Here is an 11,447-nt window from a genome sequence, read left to right as displayed (position 1 = left end):
CGCTCTGTTCATTCTGCTGATGTCATGACGTGTCTTCACTCACCAGGAAGTGCCCCCAGCTTTTGTTTTTGCTCTATTTAATCTGCCCCCCCCCCTGCTCATGCTTCCTCTGTTGACCATGCTCAGAAATGATTACATACATGATTACATACATTAACATAATACAATTAAAAGATACCCTACTAAAAACAAGGGGGAAAAAAATTCTGCCAATGGGGTCAGCATTCTTTTCTTGCTAAGAATTCTTATTTCTAGAATATTTTTCTCATCATAAAACAAGAAAGAAACACTAAATTTAAGCAAATAAATAGCTAGAATTAAGCAAAATGTCCTCAGAAAATGGAAAACATTCTTATTTAGTGAAAAATGTGGGGGTATTTTACTTAAATGTTGCTTGATTTAAGTAAAATGAAGCCTAGGCGTTAATTCAACCTGGGAGACGATTTTCAGCATCACCTCCAGCCAATGATCGCTTCCGAGAGGCCACACCTCCACCTCAGCCATCAGCGTAAGAGCCGCACCTCCATAGCTCCAATCATCGCCCTCGGTCCCGCTTTTAAGCCCCAGCAATCATGGTTCATTCGCTTCCCAGTTGTGCTGCGACCCGCCTCCGCCCTATCCCCGCCTCTTCCATCCACGGCTTCTACCTGCTGCAGCTTCACGGGTCTTCCACACCACCACCAGTGTCCAGGCTCCGGGGGAGACATCCCTAACTACAAGCTGTTTATCCACACTGACTTTCATACATTGATGTTACCGATGTCTAGGTTGAAATGTTCTAAATTACACAAATTTTTGAGCAAAATGTTCTTAATAAATACTAATATTTAAGGAAAGTATTGCCCACGCCCGGGGACCCGTCTCCATGATGTGGAGCCAGGCTGATGGTCAGAATCACCTGCTGGAGGATTCACCTATTGTACATGTTTTTAGTGGTAGACACGGGGAGAACATGCTCCACACAGAAAGGCCCCGTCCTGGTGGGAATCGACCCCAAGACCTTCGAGCTGTGAAGCTGAGGCTCTAACCGCTGTGCCACCGAGCCGCCCACTTTAAAGAATGGAATGTATTATCTCTCTGTGAGAATCAGTTCTTACGTCAAGAGTTGTTGTGATCTTAGTTTTTTTTTAAACAAACATATTCTTTGTCTAAAGCTGAAGAAGATTCAAAAAGTTTTTCTTGTTACAATCAAAATTAGCATGTTTTTTTTAATCAAATTTATCTGAACAAGAAATGGCCAGATTTTATTTCCTTAAATAAGAATTTTTTTCTCAAGAAATCTTTGCTCGGCAAAACATCATTACTTTTTAGGGAAAAAATAAGAACTTATTTCTTAAAGTAAGACATTTTTTACTTGCCTAGAATCCACTTTTTGCAGTGTAATATAGGTTGCGCTAATTTAGAACAAGGCATTATTTACAACTGAAGTAGAGCTGCCTTTAAGCTGTAGATGACGCCACAAGCTCAACTTCCATATTGTGTAAACCGTCGCTCATTTGAAAGCCAAGAACGTCCAGAATTCATTCACCGAGCTTTAGGGCTGCATTAGGGTTTTGTTTGGGGACCGGTGCTGGGATTGTGGAAGCAGAAGAGTCCCTTTATGTTAATTTCCAAACTGGTTTTAGTATCTGGAAACCCTACAGTGGGGTTCTGTCTGATTGGATAATCCGCTAAAGAACCAAAACTACATGTTATTGCGAAATAACATGGGGATAATTAAAGTTATTTGTTGATTTGTACAAGTAGACTGTAAATTAACTCATGCAATAACTTCTATGCAATAATCTCTGTATCTGTCACTTTATGAACCATCTGCACTGTGGCTGTAAACTCTGCACTGCCATTGCAAACATATATTGATATTGTACCATTTTAGATTCTGTCTTAAGTTTTATTATTTATGCTTTTTGCCCCTTAGTTTTTTTTATTAATTGCAGCCTATATATGATACCTCATTGAATGCCCTGAGTGTTTCTTGCTGATGTAGCAATTGAATTTCTCCAGATCAATAAAAGCTTATCTTAACCTCTTAACTCCCGCCTGAACCGAGAGGATCTTTTTCCTCACGTCATTAGATTTTTTTTTCCATCATTTTTTTGTTGGGTATTCAACTCATTTTTGTAACTTTTTTTGTCATTTTTCGTCATTTTTTATCACATTTTTGTCACATTTTTTGTCATTTTTTCATCATTTTTTGGTCACATTTTTGTCATTTTATTGTCACATTTTTATCACATTTTTGTCACATTTTTGTATTTTTATTGTCACATTTTTATCACATTTTTGTCACATTTTTGTATTTTTTTGGTCATTTTATTTGTCATTTTTTGTCAATTTTTTGTAATTTTTCATCACATTTTTGTCACATTTTTGTATTTTTTTTGTCATATTTTGTCACATTTTTGTCATTATTTCTTAAATTTTTCGTCACTTTATTTGTCAATGTTTTCTCACCTTTTTGTCACATTTCCATCATTGTTTTCGTCTCAGTTTTGTTGCTATTTTCACAGCTTTTTCCCAGAAGCTTTTGGACTGGGGTAAAGCCAAACTGGAGAAAATGTGCTCCGTTCAGGTGCGACGAAAACAATGATGGAAATGTGACAAAAAAGTGAGAAAACATTGACAAAAAAGTGACGAAAAATTTATGAAAAAGTGGCAAAAATGTCACAAGAAATTGACAAAAAAATGACGAAAAAATTACAAAAATGTGACTAAAATTTGAGGGAAAAATTCACGAAAATTTGATTAAAAAAACTTTAGAAAAAATGACAAATGTGACGACAAATGAAAAAAAAATGACAAATGTCACAAAAAATTGACGAAAAAATTACAAAAATGTGACACAAATTTGAAAAAAAATTGACAAAAATGAGACAAAAAAATGACAAAAAAGTTGCAAAAATGAGTTGAATACCCAACAAAAAAAATGATGGCGAAAAAAATCTGACGTGAGGAAAAAGATCCTCTCAGTTCAGGCGGGCGTTAAGAGGTTAATGAGAATTGACACCATGAATGTTTGAATGTTTATGAAACATCTCACATCCCCTTTCCTTCAGTGATAAAAAATGAAACTCTTTTATAATTTCTGTGACCGAAACATCGTCCACTGCAATTTCGCAACATGTGAAGCCATTTTTGGTCAGGATAAACGGTGTCACTCCTCCTTCATGTGACTCGTGGTCATGTTACACAGTGTTTACCACGAACGCCAACATGACGCTGACTGGATGAAGTTCCTCTTTGACACTTCCCAATCCTCCAAGAGAGAAGATGAAGCCTGTCGCTCTGACAGCTCTCACACCTGTCAGGTATTTATTTATTCATTTATTTATCAACCGAGGTGAGAGTTTGAATCTCTGCTTTTGTTGTTGCAGCTGCACGGTTTCAATTACCTACTTTAATTCATATTTGTCACGCTTTTACAATAGTTTACTGTGGTCTAACAGATTTTAATGCATTATTTTTAACACATTGAACATTCTAAACTCAATATTTTATCTCCCCTGCTGAAAATCATTTTCCGTGCACATTACATGTCATTAATCTACTTAACCCTTTAAACTACTGTCAAAACAATGTCATTAGAAAATTGTGCCCACTTTTAAAGCTGTCAACTACAAGATTAAATGTTTCAAAAAAAGTTAATAGATTGCTCTGTGTTTTTATCAAATCGTACATTACATCAAATTCCAGGTTCAGGTGGTCAATTACACACAAATTGTCAAACGTGGACAGCAGTGAGTCCACCTGATGAGGAAACTGAACTCTTTTAATGTATCAGCAAATATTTTAAGTAACTTTTATCATTCTTTTATTGAAAGTGTCTCAACCTTTTCTTTTATTTGCTGGTTTGACGCCGGTCTGTGAAAAATAAGAACAGTCTGAACCACATTGTCAAAGTGTGGAGTCAGATTTCTGGTGTGCGTTTTGAAGACCTTGCCTCACTCTGTAAGAAAAGAGTCGTCCAAAAGACTCCATCGATTTTGGGTCAACAAAATCATGTCTTGCGGCCGCACTTTACTTTGATGCCTCCGGGAGGCGATATGTCGTCCCCCAACAGAAAAGAAACCGCTATTCAAAGTCCTTCTTTCCGACTGCTGTCAGAAATTTAAGTGACAACATCTAGGAAGGCAGAGTTTATCTTGTTCTTTTTTTACTGGTCCCCTTGTGTCCTGATGCTCTTACAGTTCATGACGTCTGTATATGGTCGTATGTGTCTCCATTTACTGTTTTTTATGACCAGAGAGCAGTGAACAGAATTGCCCATTGGGATGAATAAAGTTGTTTTGATTGATTGAGTAAGTAATATTAAAGGATCTGTATCTGCTATTTTAGCCATTCCAAAGTTAAGTATAGGCATTTATATGATATATTGTACCTTTACCATTATGCAGCACTCATTTTTGTGATAAATATAAGTGTTTTCTGGAGGTATTTTTCAAACCCGGAAAAGACTACGCTTCGATTCAGTTAACTCCGCCCCCTCTCTCCGCACATACAACTTTACCGTAAAATAAATAAACAGCAATTAGTGAAGTTACTTCACGATGCAGTTATACGGAGTTGATGATGGAGTACATGATGGGATTCACGTTGGTTATAAAAGTTAATCTGGCGAGGGTTCCCCAAACATCCATCAGAGACAGTCACAGAAAAACACTGTTCTGGTGGAAGTCGCCGAATCCCGGAGAAAAAAAACAACTTCTGACGAGTGGCCTCTTTAGAAAGGTTGAATAAACTCCCGTCCTCATAGCCAAACGCGCTTCTTTTTCTCCGTGACATTATCGTTAGGTAAGAATAAAGAACAGGTGTGTCCAGAGTAGGTTATAACGAGCTCCATCTTCACACTTTGACCAATGAGACGAGTTTTCCTGTGAACCGGCCTGCAGGTCCCTGTCCCAGTCCCCACCCCGCGCCCTACGCTCCTCTGCGAAGTGTGCACTTGTTTGAAGTGCAAGGGTTCAAGTGCGCAGGTCACAAGTACAAAAACTGCAGAACTGGGACAATGCAGCTGACGTCATTTTCAGACCGAAGCTTAATAAAGTTGAAGGTAATTTCGTCCGTCCCTGTGAAAACAAAAAGTAGTAGTTGATGAGTTGACGTTAAAACACGTTAAAATAAATATATATTAGATATTAGTAATTTATTTGAGCTCGCTGTATAATTATTATTTTAAATGTAGAGTGGGTAGCTAACTAGTATCTGGTAAGTTTTATGTTTTTATACATCCTAAGTTTTGTTGAAGTGAAAAGTTGAAATTGGATTTTAATGAATGACAGCATAAAAAAAAGGATTGAAATTGTTGCATAATGTCCGTAAATACCAGTTCGCAAATCATCGTAGTGCTTCATCATATATTTATGCTTCTTTCCAAAGAACATTTAATTTCATTTATTAATTTATTTGAATGGGACAGTGCATATTAATGAACAGGCAACTAGTGCTGTAAATGTGCCGGATTTAGCTCAAGGCTAATTTCCATCCGCAGTCCCATAAAAAACAAGACGAGAACATACAAAATATAAAACATAGAAGCCACAACACACAGCAGTGCATTACAGACAAAACAGGCAAAGTCAACAACTACACAATACATAAAGTGCATCTCTTTCATAGGCCACTCCCCTCGTCCCGCCCACTCACACACCTGTACCTGCAAGTATTTAAAAATATGTTCCTGTCTAATGCCTTTTAATGGTTACACCTTTGTTGGCAGAAAAGCCGTTCTTTCAGTTGTCTCTTAAATGAGACGTAGGTGCTGCTTTCTCTAACTGTCATGGGTCGAGTGTTCCAACTAGAACAAGCCTTAAAGGAACAGGCCACCGTTTTTACATACTGAGATATGTTCTTACCTGAGCTTTGACGAGTTCTTTAGGACCTGTCTGATCTTCACCCGTGCCTTCAGTCACGTAAACACAGCGCAGACCAGGAGTAGTTCGAAATCCGCGCAGTAATCTTCACTTTACTGTGCGGATGCCAAACTACTCCTGGTATTATTACGCCTTACAATATAGTCCCCCCTTTTTTCCACTAAGAAAATCCACATTGTTTAACTTTGTGTAATTATACTTTGTAGTGGAACACTTCACGTAACCATATTTAAATAGGGAAAACGTGGAAGAGCTTGGTAGCTTCTATCTTGACCTGTTTTGGAGCTATAGTGGAGAGAGGGAGAGGCTAAATGCTAACGCCGTCTGCGCTGTGTTTACGTGACTGAAGGCACGGGGGAAGATCAGACAGGTCCTAAAGAACTCGTCAAAGCTAAGGTAAGAACATGTCTCAGTATGTAAAAACGGTGGCCTATTCCTTTAACTCTTTCCCAAGTATCACATTTGAACAGATTCCCTTTGAGCCTCTTATGGATCATAACTGTGTTTGTGTCTTGCAGGAGCGCCTTTGCCTCTTGCAGAGAGTCTTCGAGCAGAGCAGTTTCTCATCTCTGGAGGATCTACTGCTCCCCTGCTCCCGCCGGCACCGACCTCCTCGCGCTCCTCTCCCTCTGCCTCGCTTTATCCACCGTCACAGGAGGCCTCCTTTACAACTGGCTCTGCGCGACCCTCAAATACTCCCACGATGCATCTGTCCAGACCTCCTGCGTCTACAGCGCGGCCGTGTTCCTCGCCTGCTCCCTGTGCCACCCCCTGCGCTGCGTCCTGACCATGACCCTGCCCACCGCCTGCACCAAGGAGGGCCGCCGGCTCCTCATCTCCGCCTCCCTCCTCCTCCTGCTGGTCAACGTGGTGCCCAACGTCGGCGCCAACGTGGGGGCCGTGGTGTGCCTCCTCAAGTGCACCGCCGAGGGCTTCACGCGCACCCTGCTCAACTCGTCCGAGCTGCTGAACGACGCCAAGAGGGACCTGGTGGAGGAGACCATCAGGGTGAAAAAAGACGACTTGAACATCGTGACACATCTGCGCGAGTGGAGCCACGACAACCGCGTCGACGTGTCCGAGGTGAAGAGCAGGTTCGCCAAAACGATCGGGCAAATACACGTCGACTTCTCCTACATAAGGGACGCGCTGAAGGGCTGCAAACTGCTCGCCAATCGGATCCTCGCCGCCGTTTTTGTTGCCGTGCTCGTTTACGAATCCGCACGATATCTGAAGTCCTTCCTCTCGTCGGTCAAGTTCGACAACCCCGGTAGGAAAACGGACACGAATACGGCTTTAAGTAAATTGAAAAGATGTAGAATCACGGGTCCAGAATGCACGTCGTGTTTGATCACTTTGATCGTGGTGACGCTGTATTTCATGGCCATGGCTTCGATCGTGGCTTTGGACTATGTCGTGTTTCATATAGTGGATGTGATTGAGCCCTGGCTGGAGGACTTTCCCACCACAACCGCCAGCATCGATGTCGACTTTCAGGTAAGGATTTAAGGGCCTTTATCAAGCCTACCACCACTATTACCACTGATACTACTACTACTACTACCACTGGTTCTACTACTGCCACTACCACTACTACCACCACCACCACTCACACTACTCACTAAGGCCCAACCGATATTTCGGCATATTCTCTATATCGGCCAAAATTGGCTGACGACAAGTCACGACCAAAATTAGCATTTAATCATACAGTTGTGCTCAAAAGTTGACATACTCTGGCAAAATTTGTGGTGACCATTTTCCAAAGTAAATAAAAAATTACAGTCATGGTGAAAAACATAAATGGCTTGACACAACGAGTTTGCTATAAAGAAAGTACCAAAATAGTTAACCATGGCGACGTGAAAATAGGAAGTGACCTCCCTCTCTCCTGGTGCAGCTGAATTGTTTGCCTTTTTCAGCGAACCACGTTGTTTTTCTGGATACTTTTGTACGTCTTTACCGTGTTTTTGTGGAGGTTTGGTGGATTTGTTTACTTTGAGAGTCCAAAATGGTCCTGAAGAAAGCAGCTTTTTGAAGGTAAACAAACTGCTAGCTTATCAGCTAAACCCATTTGAGATCTACAAACATCTTCTTCTGAGACACTGAACAGTGAAGAGGCACCAAGAGCCCCCACACCTGCAGCACGGAGGAGGCGTCACAAGAGGAGCTACAGGAAACAACAAAAGGGACCAACGAGGAGATGGTGATAGACTGTGGAGGGAGCTGTGCAGGAGGAAGAGGAAGGACGAGGTGGAGCTGACCAGTGCAGGACACCACGCTCTGAGACAGGAGGCGGGGCACCGTTTCAGATGATCAGAGGAGACCGAGGGCAGCTGCAGTTTCTCCATCCTCCAAGGTCATGCGGGTGGAGTGGCTGAAGGACAACGAGATCATGGACCCGGCCGAGGACAGGAACTTCTACATCACCGTGGACCTGATCATCAAGCAGGCGCGTCTGTCCCACACGGCCAACTACACCTGTGTGGCCAAGAACATCGTGGCCAAGCGCAAGAGCTCCTCCTGTGACCAAAACAGTGAAGATGGCGGCCGCGACACAACCATCTTTCACCAAAGAAAAAAAAGAGTGGAAAAAGAGTGGTGCGCACTGAATGGGTGCTGCTGCCGGATGCTCTCTCATCGAATGCAATTTCTCCATCTGTGAGATCAGTAAAGTATCATCTTATCTTATCTTATCTTAAAATGACCCTGATCCAAAGTTGTGGATCAATGACAGCTCATTTTGGCACTTTCTTTTTTCACTATGATTTAAAAAAAAAAAGTGTTTTCTTTCATATTCTTTGAAAAAATAGTTTAAAAAAGTCCAATTCTGCCAGGGTATGTAAACTTTTCAGCTGTATATTATACTGTATAATAATGCATTCCTCCCAAAAATATCATTGTTTTAAGCTTTGAATAAAATTAAAGCTCAAAAACACCTCAACATCTTAATTTTAACAAACTCAGCGTTTTGTACATTTTCTGAAGATAAATACTGAAAGGAAACCCACTTAGTAGTTTGGGTCCCCTTAGAGCAGGTTATGGCTCTGCTTTTTTTTAAAGATGCATTATGCAACTTTTTATGAAAAAAGGAAGTTAATATTAGTGCGTATTTGACCTTTCAGTGACCCAGTAGCTGTGTGGGTGGTGAGCTGAGTGAGCGCCTTTACCTTCTAAATACAGACGGCATCTCGTCATAGAAGGGGGCGTGGCTTTGCCGAGGGGAAAAAATAGAATCTTTTTGGAAACACATATTTCACTCTCTTTAGCCATTTTCTGGTGGAAAATGAACTTATTTATCACATACAAATAAAGTCAAGTGTAAATCGGGTCCATATGGATATTTTCTCAGATTGTTCTGTAGAAGTGAAAAAACGGCAGTCATAGCAGGCGCTAGCTAGAGTTATCATAAGCACGTCTCCGTTTGCTCCTCCGCATGTCTTTGTATCTTTATTTAGTAGAAAACTATGTTCATAATTCTGTAGTTTTTGAATAATTAGAGAAAGTTTAGATTTATTTCCTCAAAATTGTTTTCCCCTTAACTGATTTCAAACATGACCATATATGGGCGATTCCAGAGACGCCGTCTGTATCTATCCCAGTGGCCCCATGATGCTTCAGGAGAAATGTTATTTCTTTTTTCTTTTTTGGGGGGGGGTTTCTGGTAGGTTTTCAAGATGGAATGTTTATGTAACCATGGAGACGGTTCAATCAGCAGTGAAAACCTACCAGAAACCCTGAAAACAATTGATCATGGACTGTCTTAGGGGCCACCAGGATGGGAAATAAAGGTTCAGATGTTAATTACACACGAACATTTAACCTCTTAACTCCCGCCTGAACCGAGAGGATCTTTTTCCTCACGTTATCAGATTTTTTTCCATCAATTTTTTGTTGGGCATTCAACTCATTTTTGTCATATTTTTTTGTCAATTTTTTAGCATTTTTTTTGACATTTTTGTCACATTTTGGTCATTTTTTCGTCAATTTTTTTAATCACATTTTTGTCTTTTTTGTTGTCATATTTTGGTCCAATTTTTGTCATTTTTTCGTCAATTTTTTATTCAATTTTTGTCATTTTTTTGTCACATTTTTGTATTATTTTTTGTCATATTTTGTCATATTTTTGTCATTTTTTCCTCCATTTTTTATCACATTTTTGTCACATTTTTGTATTTTTTTTGGTCACATTTTTGTCATTTTTTCGTCCATTTTTTGTCAATTTCTTGTGACATTTTTGTGACATTTTTGCCACTTTTTCATCCATTTTTTGTCACTTTTTTGTCAATGTTTTCTCACTTTTTTGTCACATTTCCATCATTGTTTTCGTCTCAGTTTTGTTGCTATTTTCCCACCTTTTTCCCAGAAGCTTTTGGACTGGGGTAAAGCCAAACTGGAGAAAATGCTCTCGGTTCAGGCGGGAGTTAAGGGGTTAAGGCCCCAGTGTGGCCTTTTTCCCGCTGAGCCTGATGTTGTTTCTGTCCAGGTGAAGTTCTTCTCTCCCGTCTTCTGCCTCATCCCTTCGTCATGCGTGACCCACGAGCTCACCGACTTCCACCACGCTTACAAGTGGACCTACACGCCCGGGCCGTCCCTCTGCGACGTCACCACGTCCCGGCCCAAAGCGGGGGTCACGCTGCTGCTGGGGGCTCTGTGGCTCCTGTCCTACCTCCTGGTGTTTCTGGAGGTTTACGCCGGGCGCATGCGACGCAAAATCTCCGCATCTTTCTTCACGGCGCAGAAGGAGAAAAGGGCGGCTCACAGGGCAGGGAAAGTCCACAGAGCGGGTGTGGATGGCGTGGGCCTGCGTGTGGTGAACGTGTGAAGTTTCCATCATGCAGCCTACAAAAGCCCTCACTGTGAACACGTGCACACTCTAACACCTTCGCAAACATCCTGTGTGAACACGTGCCTCTTCAAATGCACATACGCCTACAATGTGGGGGCTCTTTGCTTTGTCACTTATGTTCAGGGGCCGGACTGGGACTGAAAAAACAGCCCTGGACTCTGACCAGCCTGGCCCAAATTAGCGTAATTGTGACACTTCCACAAATACATATTTTAACCTTTAACCCCTCGCCTTAACATTAACGAGTGCATTTTCCACAGTTCTGCGTTTTATTATTATTTTTTTGATCGGTATCATCAGCAAAAAGAACGGGAAAGGTGGTCGTAGAAGCAGAAGCAAAATCATTAATATAAATAATAAATAATAATGGGCCCAAAATTGAGCCTTGTGGTGCACCATACTCCACGGAATTCCTTTTAGATTCATGTTTTTTTAATACTGGGCTTTACCCGAATCTAAAAGCGTCTCGACTGGAGAGCAACAACGTAACGCCTCATTTGAAAGCAAAGACCTACAAAAGTGACGGAAACTTTTCGTGACGTCGCCACATTTGTCATATTTTTGTTGTTTTTTTAATCATTTTTTGTTTTGTTTTTCTCACGTTTTTGTTGACTTTTCATCCTCTTTTTCTCACAATTTTGATGCTTCTATGTTTAGCTTTTAGATTTGGGTAAAGCTCGGTTGAGGCGGGACTGGTGGCCCTTCTGTGCTCTTCCAGAATGGACATG

At 41.0% G+C, this 11,447-nt stretch overlaps 1 protein-coding gene across 1 annotated transcript; it reads left to right on the top strand.

The window, feature by feature from the left end:
- Positions 1 to 3,257: 3,257 nt before the first annotated feature.
- Positions 3,258 to 10,695, top strand: ocstamp (osteoclast stimulatory transmembrane protein; the record flags this gene model as incomplete). Its single annotated transcript, XM_079558277.1, has 3 exons — positions 3,258 to 3,308; positions 6,389 to 7,367; positions 10,357 to 10,695. The coding sequence occupies exons 1-3, from the start codon at positions 3,271 to 3,273 to the stop codon at positions 10,693 to 10,695; spliced, it is 1,356 nt and encodes a 451-aa protein (XP_079414403.1). The 5' UTR covers positions 3,258 to 3,270.
- Between the last annotated feature and the right edge of the window lie 752 nt (positions 10,696 to 11,447).

The sequence above is a fragment of the Gobius niger genome (assembly GCF_951799975.1).
Source record: "Gobius niger genome assembly, chromosome: 6".
Taxonomy (NCBI): domain Eukaryota; kingdom Metazoa; phylum Chordata; class Actinopteri; order Gobiiformes; family Gobiidae; genus Gobius; species Gobius niger.
Note: the sequence above shows the minus strand (reverse complement) of the source record. Positions and strands in the feature narration are given on the sequence as shown.